The sequence below is a fragment of the Gobius niger genome, assembly GCF_951799975.1.
Source record: "Gobius niger genome assembly, chromosome: 9".
NCBI classification, from domain to species: Eukaryota; Metazoa; Chordata; class Actinopteri; order Gobiiformes; family Gobiidae; genus Gobius; species Gobius niger.
In genome coordinates, this window is record NC_136860.1 from 32,035,889 (window position 1) to 32,051,285 (window position 15,397).

The 15,397-nt window shown below is 39.8% G+C and overlaps 1 protein-coding gene across 1 annotated transcript in view; it reads left to right on the forward strand.

The window, feature by feature from the left end:
• The window catches only part of LOC306968192 (collagen alpha-3(VI) chain-like), a 107,960-nt gene extending 92,768 nt beyond the window's left edge, over positions 1–15,192 (forward strand). Inside the window, exons 37-46 of the mRNA XM_079563515.1 lie at positions 133–238; positions 1,888–2,589; positions 3,948–4,047; positions 4,135–4,193; positions 4,633–4,899; positions 5,729–5,809; positions 7,456–7,644; positions 7,905–7,979; positions 12,811–12,996; positions 14,549–15,192. Coding sequence (XP_079419641.1) covers positions 133–238; positions 1,888–2,589; positions 3,948–4,047; positions 4,135–4,193; positions 4,633–4,899; positions 5,729–5,809; positions 7,456–7,644; positions 7,905–7,979; positions 12,811–12,996; positions 14,549–14,589 — 1,806 coding nt within the window. The 3' untranslated portion in view covers positions 14,590–15,192. The remainder of the gene's footprint in view (positions 1–132; positions 239–1,887; positions 2,590–3,947; positions 4,048–4,134; positions 4,194–4,632; positions 4,900–5,728; positions 5,810–7,455; positions 7,645–7,904; positions 7,980–12,810; positions 12,997–14,548) is intronic.
• The last annotated feature ends 205 nt before the right edge of the window (positions 15,193–15,397 follow it).

Here is a 15,397-nt window from a genome sequence, read left to right on the forward strand (position 1 = left end):
GTTGAGTCTCTGAAATTTGCTGTCAATGTAGTTTCTCTTTGACAACAAATTAAGCTGCATGATGGATGTACAGTAGAAGTGATTAATCAATGCTGTATTTTAAATATTGGTTCTCTTTTTTTTGCCGCCCAGGTAAACAACACAGCTCTGGCCCAGGTCATTGTTCTCCCCAGCAACACGGGAAGTGCCCAGTACAAAAACGCCCTCCAGAAAGTCAAGAGCTGCCATGTCTGCTTTGGTGAGTGGAAATGTGATTGAAGGGTTTTCTGGAAATGCGTCCTCGAGACCTTACATGTGTTTATCATTCATCCATCGTCTGCCGCTTCATCTGGCGCCTAATTGCGTGGAGACTCCTCTCTTTCCACACGTCCTCCAGCTTCTTCCATGTACTCATTACTACTTCCTACTTTTGTTCAGATTAAAACATTACTCCACATAACAAAACTAAAATACAACTCCTACTACAGCATCAGTGGCTCTGAGGCCTGAATGTGAAACGAGAGACGACAAACTAAGATTCTGGCAGGATTTTTTAGCTGCTGCGCTTGGCTGCCATTCCATACATGTAAGCTAAGACCCTCTAGAATTCAGTCACTGAGCTTTAAGTACTTGTTACTTTAGGATCTGGCAACCTAAAGTAGCAACCTTAAACTTTAGGTATAAGGGTTCCAAACATTTTTGGCTGGGACCCCAAAATTGACACATAAACAACTCGGGACACCCTTTGTATAAAGTTATTGACTCTTACACTACTTTAGGGAAGAACAACAAGTTAAAATCAAGTTAATATGCATCTAAACAGTTTATTTTGAATAATTGAATGGATTTCACTAATTACAGGCTGGTTTACACTAAAAAAACGTACGAAAAACAGGAGCATTTTTCTTTTTGCTTCCACTTGAATTCATTTGGGGACCCCCACCCAAGGCCTCACGACCCCCCGAGGAGTCTTGACCCCCACTTTGGGAACCACTGCTTTAGGGGACAGAGATTGTGGAAGTCGGAGAGAGTCTCTTTGTGATTATTTTCAAACTTGCTTGTAGACACTGGCAACCTAACCTAATACAGTGGAAATGGAGGAAAATGTACATTTTTTAAATTTTAGTCAAGATTTAGTCAAATAATTCTCCTTATTCTAGTTTTTGTCTAGACTGAAATTGCATGTAAATTTAGTCGACTAAATCTACTAAATCTACTCTTATAATATTTATATCTAATCAAGGTCCTCTGCTCATGTTTCTTCTCCCACATGAACAGAGCACAGACCTGTTCCTTTGGCAGTGAATTTAAATGACCCGAGGCTCTTTCATACTGTCATTGGAAGATCATTTTAGCCACATCTTTTCATTTATATCAAAGTTTAGTCGGCGAAAATATCTGGACGTTTTAATCATAGTTTAAGTCTCACAAACAACTTTTAAAGGAACTATACGGAGTTTAAAAATGTTAAAAATGATGTATTTCCTACCCCCCCTCACTGAAAAGTTGTTACTTCGGGTCCGAAGTGCCGGCATGCACGAACTTAATATAGAGGTGGCAGTAGTGAGTATAAAAGGGCCAACTTGCATCTAGCCCCTTTAATGTAGTTTTAGTGTCATTTAAGTCAACCCAGAAACCAAAAAAAACTTTGTCTAAAATTGTGTTGAAATATTTTAGTCGACGACGTTCTAGGTCTGTCTGATAGGTCATGTTTATGAAATATTTTGAATAAAATTGTATTCTTTGACTTGACTTTTGGGCAGTGGCTGTTGTAGTTGTAGTAACAGTAGAAGCTGTAAAGGTCGCAGTCGTACAGGAGTGGTAGTTGTAGAAGCACTTCTGTGGGTAGAAGGGTCGGAGTCTAGTTTAGATCAGACGATAATCCAAATTTCTTTTTTTCCCTTTTAGACGGCTGTTCTCCCGACCAGATGTGCGACTACACCCCCCCTCAGTTCGGCCGTGACAAGAGAGCTTACGTCACTGACGCTGACATCGACCTGGCTTTTGTGATCGACAGTTCCGAGTCCACTTACCCGGTCGCCTTCACCGAGATCAAACACTACATCGCTCATATCGTGGAGCAGCTGGAAGTATCTTCAGACCCCATGACCTCTCTCCACCAGGCCAGAACCTCCGTCATCCAGCAAGCTCCTTATGAGTACCTACGGAACGGATCCGGATCGCCCATTCACGTTGACATCGGCTTGACGGAGCACCGGTCTGCACAGAGCGTAGTGAAATACCTGCTCCAAAAGACGCCGCAGTTGGAAGGAGGAAGAGCATTGGCAGCCGCGATCGAAACCACCGTGCAGAATGTTTTTGAGCTAGCGCCACTGCCCCGGGACCGCAAAGTCCTCATGCTGTTTGTGACTGGAAACGTGGAGGCGGACGAGGCTAACTTGGTGCGGATCGCCACAGAGGTGAAGTGTCGAGGGTATTTCCTGGTGATTTTCGGAGTAGGAGACGGAGTGGGCGCAGGGGATGCCAGAGTCCTGTCCCGAATGGCGTCAGAACCCTCTGAAGTGTTCTTCAAGAGGATCAACAGCCTCTCGCAGTTTTACGACAAGCACATCCTCACCTTCGGACAGCTCATGCCCAAATACGTCACCAGTGAGTAGATTTTTCCGAATCTCTGTACCGTTCACTGTTAGCGTTGGCAGGTCAAGGCCATGGAGAGCAACAGTGGAAGCAATACAGTAACCCCATTCATTTTTCTCATTGAATTTTTCAGAAAAAAATATATAAAGAGCTTAAAGACATACATTACCACCTATGGCAGGGGTGTCCAAACTTTTTTTTTTTATCACGGGCTGCACTTTGAAGTTCATACAGCGTTAAAAGCCACACATCTGTCAATACACATTGCGTGCTTTTAAGAGAGATTTTAACCACACCACATCTAGACTTGGAACATTAATACAGCTCAGATTCACAGAAACATTTTATTTTTTGAGGCCAATTCAACAAGTAGCTTGAGGGCCACCAAAGGGTTGGTCTAGGGCCGCATCTGGACCCCAGGCCGCACTCTAGGCACCACCATGTCATACCCCATTCATGTGGTAACTATTGATAATAACGGCATTATATTCAGTGAAAGCACATACAGTATAATTATAGTCACGAGTTTCCCCATGCGATTACCATCCGAAATGTATAAGGTCAAAGGCTTTTTTAGGAATAGTTTTTTTTAATTTCAAGACCATTTACACTATAGATTCTCACTGAAGGCATTCATTTATGAATATACATATAGAATTACACTATGTAATTATGTTTCAAACAAAAAAAAGTAAATTGAAAATTGAAAAGTGAATAGACTTTTGCATTGATTACTGCTTTGCATTTTTGAGACAGGAGACGACCTTATTATATGAAGCTTATTAAGAAAATGCCAAGAATAAAGGGGTGGCAACTTTGAAGAATTTAAAATATAAAACCTATTTTATTCCACCCTTTTTGTTTCCCACAGAATCCCATGTGTTTATTTATAGTTTAATATCTTTAATCTTTAATGTGAATCACATACAGTAAATAGTGTCGGAAATAAAGAAAAGCCGATACATAAAAAGCTCCTATGGCGGTCGTTATTTCAATGGGGAGAAATTGATAGAAAATGTACAAATAAAACCATTATTCCTTTAGCATTCCAGTACGTTCTACTAAATACCTATTTCAAACATGTTCAATGGGTCTCAAAAGGAATAGGCTGACAGAGGTGTTTTATCGACTTGCATCAGGTTGTGGATTTCTTCCCCTCTCACGTTTACAAAACTTTGCCATCCGGCGTGCCTCGACTTGGCTGCACAAACCACTTACCACTCCATTAAAATATCGTTGGAAAGTTCAGACCCGAAGTGGGATCAAAGAGTCTGTGATCCATAAAATAATAACTTTATGACCAACAGATGTGTGACGTAGTTTTCAGTGACACCAAATAACAATGTTCTTTTGCACTGATCTCGTTCCAGTTGAAAATGCCTTTTACATGTCGCCTGAAGTGTCCAAACACTGCCAGTGGTTCCAGAGTGACCAGCCGCTGAAAAACCCATTCACAGTATCGGACCAGGAGTATGTATTAAATCTCAATGCAATTATTACGGTCTATACTTTACACTTTTACATGCAGTGCTCACTGGCCTCTCTCTGTGTTCACAGGAAACATGAGAAACACCACGAGAAACAACAAGAAGTTCACCATCATAAAACACATAAAGGTTTGTGAGGAAATTGTGGGATTAAAGAGTGTTAACTCGTTTCAATATGATGTGGTACATACAAAACATGCACAACTGTGTACAGAGAGTGTTGTTTTCAGTAGTTTTTATGTGATTTGGGAAATTACCATAAAACAAAAGGAACAGGGGTGCAGCTAATCAAAGCATTTTAGGGATCATTTTGTTGGAATACATTCAATTTATCTTCAATCAGTTCAGACACACACATAAGGAGATAATAACACAAAGCTCTTTGGATTGTAGTTCAAATTTCTTTATTCCTTTCATTTACTAAAGAGTCATGGAAAATACTGCACATACAAGGGAAAGTTATTTTCCTTTAGCTACATGCTGGTGAATTCAGTCAGTGAAACCTTCTTGGTGTCTTGTTGAATGTAAGAGTATTATTTATATATTAATTGAAATGTCCTTTCTCCAGCAGAAACAGACGACGTCCTCCACGTCTTCAACATCACCTCCTCCAGTCTGAAGCTGCGTTGGACCAGCCCAGACCCGAAGCACTTTGTTTATTTCGAGGTGGCGATCACGCGTCTGAATGACCACGCCATGGTCCTGAAGACTAATGTGTCCGGGACAGACCTGTCTGTGGACAATCTACAGAGCGCACAGTCCTACCACGCTGTAGTCACCGCGCACACAGCGGACGGGCACATCGTATCCACACGCAAAGGCATCATCACCACCAGTAAGTAGAATGTATGTGGAGATGCACCGATCCAGCTTTTATGCTTCCGATACCGATACTGGGGTTTGAGCATCTGCCGATATTCGATATTAACCAATACCAAGAAGCTTTCTTAAAAGTCCTCTTATTTTCATTGAGAGATCAGAGAAGTATTTTCTTTTCATGATATTACAGATCAATTATATCTATTAATAAACTAATGGAAAAACATTCAACAAGGATCACTGGATTTTCGACACTATCCTTGGGACAGGCTATTTTACATTAACACATGAACAACTTGTGCATTACAAATATCTTATATCAGCTTTTCATAAACTAAATACAAACACTTGGCCGCTCCAGCTGTGGCCGATTTCATTTTATTTGGCTACAGGTATTACTATCATAGTTTTTGACCCAGCCTTGTTGCCGTTAGCATTAGCATGCTCCCACTAGCTTTAGCATGCTGCTGCTATCCGTGGCATTTTGTGCTGCGATCAAAAAACTAATTCAGCGTCTTAATTCTCCAGGTTCTTCCCTTCAAAATGATATACAACATGCCTATATGGATTTAGTTGGTGAAAGTTGTTTTTTAAAGCGGTGAGAGCCAAAACTGGTATCGGTTCAGTATCGGATATTTGTAGCTGATTCCCGATATTGTTTTTTTTCCAGTATTGGCTCCGATATCCAATACCAGTATCGGATCGGTGCATCTTTAAATATATTGTTTATGGGATCATAGTGAGAAAGTGTAAAATGTTCTCCCCTCACAGTAAGAATTCTGGGTCCAGATCATGTGAGGCTTTCTGTGAGTTGCATGGTAATTAGTATTTTTCTGTTTTTGCAGAAGCAGCAGAGCATAAGCCTGCCATTCTCAACACTAACACTGTAACTACAACCACAGCTCCTCTGGAAAAACCGGTAACAGGTAATGCACATTGTTCTACATTATAAATAAGTTCAAGCACATGCATTCCATTAACATTATCTGCCATGAACATTTTCCTTCATCTTGAATGTACAGCAAGCCCGTCTCAGTTTAACATACTTGTGGAGTGAGACTTTACAGCTGTTGGATCTAATGGGAAACGCATCACTGAGCCATAAGGACATCTGCACAGACATTTAGATAATCTGTGACAGTTGTTGGCAAAGATACGGTCAATTGAGGGCTATTTGAAAGATCAATGGGGTATAATGATCTCCATAATGTGGCCACATAAAACAAATTGGCGGGTTGTTTTTCAGGGTCAAAAAACTCGTAATATAGGATAACCACAAGCGTGCAAATGCCTTAGACGAGCTTTTGAGAAATAATTCAGTCCTTACCCCCTCACTACCTTTTCATTACATAGTGTTGGGAAAATGAGCGATGTTCTTATGAGACCTCGAGTTGTAAAGGAACATTTCTTAAGTAGGGGGTATTGCAGGGGGTATTATGGGGTGATGTAATTCATATATAGAATTAGACACAGCAAAACGCCAACAAAGAGATGACTGAATGTGTTACGTGTAACATTGTGCAGGGAGTAGAGATGTCTCTAACACTTTACATTAGCATTTTGAGTGGTTTGCTCACAAGAAGAGGGTCCAGTTTCAATTCCCAGACCATGTGAGGCTTTTCTTTATACAGTATAGTCTACAGCAGGGGTAGGCAAGTTTGCGTCGTGGAGGGACGATTTTCATCATCATTCCCAAAACACCCAAGGGCTGAACCTCAACATTGTAGCCTAAAGTAAAGAACTATTGTCTTCAAATGCCAATGTTTTACCAGGGGTTCCAAAGTGGCAGGGCTTTGGGACCCACCATTACCCGAGGATGTCAAGCCGAGGATCCAAATTAAACTGTAATTTGTCATATATTGTATAAAATATTGTATTTTCCACACAAGTTTTTTTTGAACAAGCCATAGATATTCCATTAAGACTGAAATTATGATAAAAACCCAATAACATGGAAAATATTGAATAAAAGTTCCCTATAGACTCGCGACCCACTGAAAATTGGTTCCGCGACCCACTTTTGGGTCCCGACCCACCAGTAGAGAATCACTGTTTAACATTATATATGACCAAGCGTGATGTTTTTAAAATACTGACACTATTTCTAGCATTTTAGACTACTTTAACAGGTATTTGATCTCTTATTTGCACAATAATATTTCTCAAAATCGTCTTGGGGGCCAGAGGTTCTGTGCTGGAGGGCCGGATTTGGCCCCAGAGCCTGACGTTGCCTACCCCTAGTCTACAGGGTATTTCAGTATGTTGCTCCGGTGTCATTGAGGGGTCATCAAACGCAAAGGATCTTAATCTCCCTAAAACCTCTGCACACGACTCACTATTGTAACTTTCTGACAAACTCCTTTCTTTGATAATCCTTTAGTTTACTCTTTTGAACCCGCTCTTCCTCTTTGTAATAACAAAACCACCATTGTACTTTGCCAAATACTCTCACGTAGAAGTGAATTGTGACTGTTTCAGCAGTAACCGCTAATGTATTTAACTTTTTTGACTCCTCAAACCTCTCCTCTCTCCCTTTCTCTCTCCATCACTACTCTTTATTTTTTGCATGTAGCACCGAATGAGTTTGCAGACCCTTGCGTTCTTGATTTTGACCCGGGGGAGCCCTGCAAAGACTATAAGGCTCTGTGGTTCTTTGACTATAAGAACAGACTCTGTGCACAGTTCTGGTATGGAGGGTGCGGAGGCAATGACAATAGATTTGCGACTGAAGCGCTCTGCTTGAAAAACTGCATGGAGACAGGTAAGTTGATGATAACGGAGATGCCTGGAAGGGGAAGACCCACCGCTGTCTGGCTTCTTACCCAGATTAAAACCTGCAGGCTGCGATAAGATAGAAGTGAAGTTGCTTGCTGCCTGCCTGCTGCCTCAATATGCAGGTGTTTCTGGGGTTTAAAGCAGACAAGACCTGCTTTAAAGGGAATGTGCACTGCAGTATGATACAACAGGCATGATTTGAAAACTGAGTGAATGTTGAAATATCTTTGGTTGATGTTTCCACAGAGCCAGAGCCAGAACCTCAGACAGAAGTGAAGCAGGTTGAACAAAAGGAGGTCCTGCCAGAACCAGCCAATCTACGTATGTGCTTGTGATTTTACAATGTTGAAGATGGGCCTCAAATCAAAATACTGTCTGAAAAAGGAGACTTAATGTGCATATGACACATTAGACACACGTTTAACACAATTATATTCAAGATTTTGCTCAACATTTAACCCAGCTTTCTTTAGTTTGACCATTTTTGTGATGTTTATACTTTCACTTCCTGGACACTGACAGGAAGTGACATCGATAGAGGCAAACAACTTTAAACTGTTGCTGTGCCAACCATGTTATGTCAAATGAGTGAGTCAAACTGCTATGGAACTTTACCTCTATCGATACAGACGGCATCTCGTCATAGAAGGGGGCGTGGCCTCGCCAAGGGGAAAATAGAATCTTTTGGGAAACACAGTTTTTCACTCTTTATAGCCATTTTCTGGTCAAAATCAAAACTTATTTAGCACATACATATAAAGTCAAGCCTAAATCGGGTCCATATGGATGTTTATTCACAGCAGATTGTTCAATAGAAGCTAAAAAACGGCAGTTGTAGCTAGCGTTAGCAATAGCACGATGCTAACATGTTGCATCATGTTAGCATTCTCCGTATTTTTATGTATTTATGGGCTGTTGAACCACTTTGCTCCACTCCATTTCTTTTTATCTTTATTTAGTAGAAAACCATATCAATAATTCACTATTTGTTAAAGTAGTTTTTGAATAATTAGAGAAAGTTTAGATTTTTTTCAAAATTGTTTCCCTCCATAACTGTTTTCAAACATGACCATATATGAGCAATTCCAGAGATGCCGTCTGTATCAACGTATGTCAATTCCTGTCAGTATCTTAAGAAAATAAAATAATTTTTATGCCCAACATTTAATCATTAAAATTGCTGCTTCACTGAAATGAAATAATTACTTACAACACATGTTATACATATAATAAGTCATATTTTCAAAGGCATTGAAACCTGTCATATGCACTTTAATACTGAACTCGTCTGGAGGTTGGTTTGTCTTAACTTTAGAAAAAGCTGTGTTAAAATGATCTTTCTTGTGAGACAGAAAATACTATTCTGATTGAACCGTAAAGAAAAAAAAAAATGCATCAAGAAAATCACTGCTGTTAAAAGCTGCCTGACATTTTCTATTTGCCAAGCTTCACCAATGCCGTTTCTCCAAAGCTATTGTCCCACCGGCCACGTTTTACATATTACTGCTTTGAGTTCTGCCAAGGAAAACTTATTTTACCTCCACAAGCTCCTGCCACATGTGTTCTGCATTAAAATGATTGTTTGCATCGAATATGAAGTTAAAGGTTTCATAATCTCTGGTCAGAGCACTGCCAACATGTAATAGCCCCAGTTTTCCTTTAAGTTTGCATTTTGATGGGAGGTAGAGTAGCAACGATGCCGATGGACCAAAAGTAATCACTGAAGTGGGATTTTTAGGACATATTAAGTCATTATAGCCTTTCCCCTTTATATAATACGTTTTTGAAAAATCCACACAATGAAGCTGTAATACAGGCAATTAAAAGTGGTGAGCGTATTCAGATGAGCCGATTTTTCTAAATTTTTCCCCACATCATAAAACAATCAGTTTGGGCAAGTTACTTCAATGTCATCGAATCTATAAAATCTGAATTATATAGGAGAGCAACATAAAACTGATTAGCACAATCGCATCACAACAAGAGGCTCAATTCCCAGAGCTCGTGGGACTATGGAGTTTGCATGTTCTCCTCCTGCACGACGGGCTCATCCTCTGTTAGGGTTACAACAATCATTATGTCTTCAATTGTGCATTAGTTTTACACAATTCCCTTTAGCCTTACTCAGAAATCTGCTGGTCGTCCAAGAAATTATCAGAAATTGTCATGGAGGGAGACTAATCTAAACCATCTACAGTTTGTCTGAACCAGTGAGTTGTGTAAAGTTAGGCTTATTCTCCAGGTAGTTCTCGCCTAGATCCTTGTTGAGATTGAGACGGGTGCGAGGGTACAAGCTTAACCCAGTGGCATTGACGATAAGGGCTGGGTTCTGTTAAATGTTTAGGTACTACTGGTATAGAAAGAATAAAAGTATCAAAAAAAGCAGGTACCGAAAAGAATATTATAGTACCCGTCAAAAGTTTGGAAATCCTTTTAATGTATCAGTTTTATTCTATTTACATTGTGTGATTGGAGACATTAAATCATGAATTAACGCATGGGATTATGTCAACAAAAACAAACAAAAAAGGGTGAAACAGCTCAAAAATATGTTTCATCTTATAAATTCTTCAAAATTGCCACCCTTTATTCTCAATGAGCTTCATGAGGTGGCGTGAAAACCATTTCTCCTGACTATATCATGAAGTCCATAGAGAAAATGTCCAGCAGTAATCGAAGCAAATGGCGGCTATTTTGAAGATTTTTTGTCAACTTTTTTTTGTTTAAAACATAATACCCATAAATGAACACCTGCTGTAAGAATCTACAATGTAAATAGTCTTAAAATAAATGAAAAACCAATACAATATTTTGACAGGCACTGTACATCTTTAGAGACCACGTTTTGATGCCTGTTGGTTCCAGGGACAACATTAAAGGAAGTTACTTTGTTGTTTAACCTCAGATAAATGATACACATTTAAAATGAATAGTCTTTTATGGAATAAGTTAACATTATTGTACTGTTTTCTGGCTCTAAATCACATGTATGTTAGTATGGGAATCAAAAAAGTAAAGAGACTAGATGCAAGTTGGTCGTTTTATACTCACTACTGCCACCTCAGGTCTTGCGCGTAACTGCAGTCTCAGTGCAGGATTTTAGAGGCAGTTGTGGTGAATAGGTCTGAGCTCAATCTACACATTAGGACATTGCTCGAACATGTAGGGGGATGAAAATACTTGCTCTGTACAGCCCCTTTAAAGTACTGGTATAAAAAAATGTATTGGTACCTCATTGAAGAGCTAATTTTATAATCTGGACAAAATGTCTACCTTGAGTTTTTTCTTCTACCCCTGCAAACTATGTTCATTTGATGACCATACAGTATTGTGCTGACCAATATCTGGACAACAGCAGCAATAACAGCAGCTCGCCATCAGCGCACATTACTTTGCCATTACATAAATCTACTTCCTCCGATGTGGTCGCATTGGAAAAAAAAACACAAAAAGCTCTTTGTTTCTGCCACAAACCCACCGAGCTCCACAAAAAATTCAGATTGTTGAAAGAATGACAAAAAAACACTGAGTGGAAAATGAGACGTTGGGAGTTTTGAGACGGGAGCCAAGTTTTAAGCCTAAAGTCAAATGAATGGAAAGGCTTGTTCACGGATTCATTGTTTCTTGGCAGTAGCTCTCGTACAAAGCAAGTTTAATACATCAGAGCTCTGTCAGTAGTGGAAAGCCTTGGCGGGACTTGCATTCGGTTAAACAGTGTGCTTAAATCGCTCCAGATGTGGTTTATCTTATGATTATATAATTAATTTTGCTTTTGTTACTGAAATATGCAAGAGAATGGCTCGGGGTTATAATAATTTCTGAATAACCAAATGCCCTCGACTCTGATGATGACTCGAACAACCCTTCTCTCCTGCACGACTGAGAGCTGACACAAACATCTAGGACTGCAGCTCAGATAAGATATTTCCCCGACAGTCCCGGTTTATACCTTCTCCACTCGAGTTGCTTGGATTCTCAGGGACAGTGACCAAGAGTTGCTCACTCTAGTCACAAATTCCATGTTTGCGGCTTTTTCCTTCCCTCTAATTTAGCTCTCGCACACAAATTATATATTCAAATGTCGAGGAAAATTACTCTGTTCCAGGAAATGTAACTCTTAGCATGACATGCAAAACTAAAATTATGCGAATTAAGTCTATGGAATTACTGGCAATGTTTCCCGGAGACTCCCATGGCAAAATCATTCAGAATTTCAAATCTTTTATCTCAAAGCTAGAACCCTGTCATAAACAACATGAACTTTGCTCGTCACCCAAAACTATTTATGCTATTGCAGTGTCAGAAACAAGGCTGGCATGTGTTTGGGATTTTTGTTTCCAATAGTTAAATCCTGCCTTTAAGACTTCAGTGCTAAGAATATGTGTTCAATGTTAATGTTCAAGTCGTCTGATTGTGATCTCATTATTTTTATTTAAAAAATATTTACTTTTAGATGTCTAGACCTGAAGAATGAATGAATAATACAACCTAAAACATGCAGAAGGGGCTAAAACCTCCAGCTAGGATCTCCTGACCATGAACCTTGCTGAAATGTTTAGTTTTTAGATTTATTTTATCTGTCAAACACACATATATACATACATACATACATACATACATACAGTATAGCAATCTAAGGATAGAAGCTTTTCCTCATCCTCTCAGTTGTAGTCTTGAGAAGGCGGTATGGCCTCCCTGATGGGAGCAGGGAGAACAGGTTATTATTAGTGTGGCTGGTGTCCTTCATGATCTTCTCAGCCCTGTGTCGGCCTCTCTGACTGTAAATATCATCCAATTTAAGAAGGCCGATCTTTGGGATCCTCTCTGCTAAGTGGAACACTGTCTTGGCTCCCCAGAATTGCATTTTGGGTGCCCCCTGCTCCTGACAGATTGTTTCATTGACATGGAAGGATGGGCCCAATGCAGTGGACAAATATGAGAAAATTAAGTCAAATCTTAAGATTAAGATGGGACTTTTTTGATTTCACAATGGAGATATTCACTTATTACATCAGCTGTGCCAAAACTTCACAAATCAAGACTATTATTCAGGATTCTTGGCGTTTGACTAATTTTAATATTACATGTTTACATATTGGCTATATTCCCCATACATTTGAACTGACATGCCTCCCTGTCTTGTCCTTCACAGGCACCTCTGCAGTGCTGGACGTGTGCCAGCAGCCCAAAGAGGAGGGCACCTGTGCCAAGTTCGTCCTGAAGTGGCACTACGACAGCAGCAGTAAGAGCTGCACGCGGTTCTGGTACGGAGGCTGCGGAGGGAACCAGAACCGCTTCGAAACCTTCGAGCAGTGTGTCAAAACCTGTGGGAAACCAGGTAACTATCAGACAATCAACGCCATGGTTTTTATAGCTGAGGATTGAACTTTCACTTTGCTCTTTAGTGCAAAAGGAAGGAAGTGGCGGCTAATGTTTTACAAGTTATTGAATCATTTTGTAATTAGGTTAAATTCATGGCCAAAGATTTGAGTGGGTGCTCAAGCCCCGCAGCACCCACAGGACCGCCACCTATGAAACTACTTCAATTTTATTACATACAGTACCATTACCAGATGGAATGTTTTACTCACATCTGCTGTACATTACCTAGACATATTTCCTGTACATTATACATACACATTTGTACAACAATTCAGTTCTCTTTATTTGCTCTGATAAGCGTGAAGCTCAATGGGAGTTTAGCGTTTCCCAATAAGATAGAAATGGAACAGACCTATTCATTACTGTGTTGCAAAATGCACTCTGTGTACACTCTTGACATTTGGCGGCCTACAAATCATCTTGACTTGACAAATTGACAAGAACTATTTGTGCTTTTGGCCTTGGCCTAAATGAACACATTGAGTGCCGCGCTGTTTTTTGGAATTTAGTTGTTGATTGCCAACAATCCAGAGCATTTTTCATGATATTTGTAGCACCAGAGTGTATTCTATGTTATGGCTATGGACACATGCTACGGCTCGTTTGGATGGACACGAACGTTGTGGGAAGAGGCAAATGCCTGAACATCTGCATGTTATCGCGTGTGCATTTAAACAGCCTGGTTCTCGGACTGAAGACTTAACCCGGATGTTTCTCAGTCGTCCTTGGACCAACCATTTAAAACTCTGAGAAATGTTAAAATCTCAACTGTTTCGCCACACCAAGCCCTAAAACAGCCACTAAAACAGAAAAGAAAAGACGCAATAATATACATGAAATGTCCAGATGTGACTTTTCACAAGTTTTTGATCGTCATCTATTTCAGTTCTGTGCATCCCAGAGCTACCAAAATCACGCATAAGGCGTATTAGAGTGTCTAGTTTCGTCAATTAAAAAACAAAAAGGGCAGTTTTTTTCCGTTTTTGGCACTCAATACTATGACAGAGTTCATGTTTGCTCATTTGTTCATCATGTTTGTGATTTATCATGTTTTCAGGACAAAAGGGATCACAGAGACTTGGTGCGAATTGCCCATTTTAGACAGAAATAGAGATGAGAAATAGGGCTGGGTGATGTAATATGTTTATCATCAGTATATTATTTGCATTTTTGTTATTTTTTTCTGCCAAATTAAGTTGTGTCTCATTGTATTTCATGTTCATTGTGACAGTACTTTACTAACAGAGCTTAGCCGTCAGTTTTAGAGTTAGTTTCTGTGGGATTTTAAGGTCTTCAATAATATAGTTTATCACAGATTTTGTTATTATGACAGGACTCATCATCATCGAATCATTTAACACGCAAAAATCCTCCATTGTTCTCCTCCAAACTCCAAACCAGGTGCAGTCAGTGCCACAGAACCGTCTGCAGATCTGTAGAAGTGGTACCAGGATTGAAAAGATTTAAAAGTAGAAACACTGATTCTGATTGTGTCTTTGCGTCCACAGCCCACGTCCCCCGAGGCGTCATGGCTTCTGTAAGAACATAGGAGCTCTCACCATGGACAGACCTGTTACCTCTGTATTAGGGGACCAAGCGGACTGACCATAACTGCAGAGATGCAATACCAACTTCAAACCATAGGTGGCTGCACTGGATTCTTCCACTCAAAACAAACTTTGCCCCCCCAAAATCCTTGAAGTTTGTACCCAAGAAGAAGAAACATCGACACATATTTGCTGCATGATAGGTTAAACAACTGGTGCTATGTAGTCTGTTTTACAAATGAAGTTTTTTTTGTTTTATGTTTTTTTGAAAATTTCTGGGGAATATTTTTGTTTCACACGCAGTTTCGTAATTAAGCAAGACATGTATATAGTTATCTTGAACAAATCCGCAATAAAACTGTAATGCAGAGTTCGATTTTGTTTTTAGATTCACCTACTCTTTGTGCAATGTTTGTTTCACTTTTAAGCATCACAACCAAAGAAGACAAATACTTAGGTGCTCACTAAAGATATGTTCTAAAGTAAGTGCACTTCTGGGAAAAATACACAGGGGTTTTAGCTATTGAGAAATTGAATGTACTTTTTTTGGAGCTGTGTCAGCTTTCGATCCCACTTTGAATGAGCATTGTGTTTCATCTGCGCAGACGGGAAATAAAAATGAACAAAACTTCCTAATAAACTCGGGCAACTCATTATTTTCTGCTCTGTTTTGCATTTTAAAGCTTTTACATGCGATTTGTTGATTGTGAATGGCATTTCTCAATAGTCTCCCTGGCAGGAGCTTCAAGAGGCTTTCCCCAGAGTCAACTTGGGACACGTAGAAGATGTTGAGCCTGTTAACAGCAGATG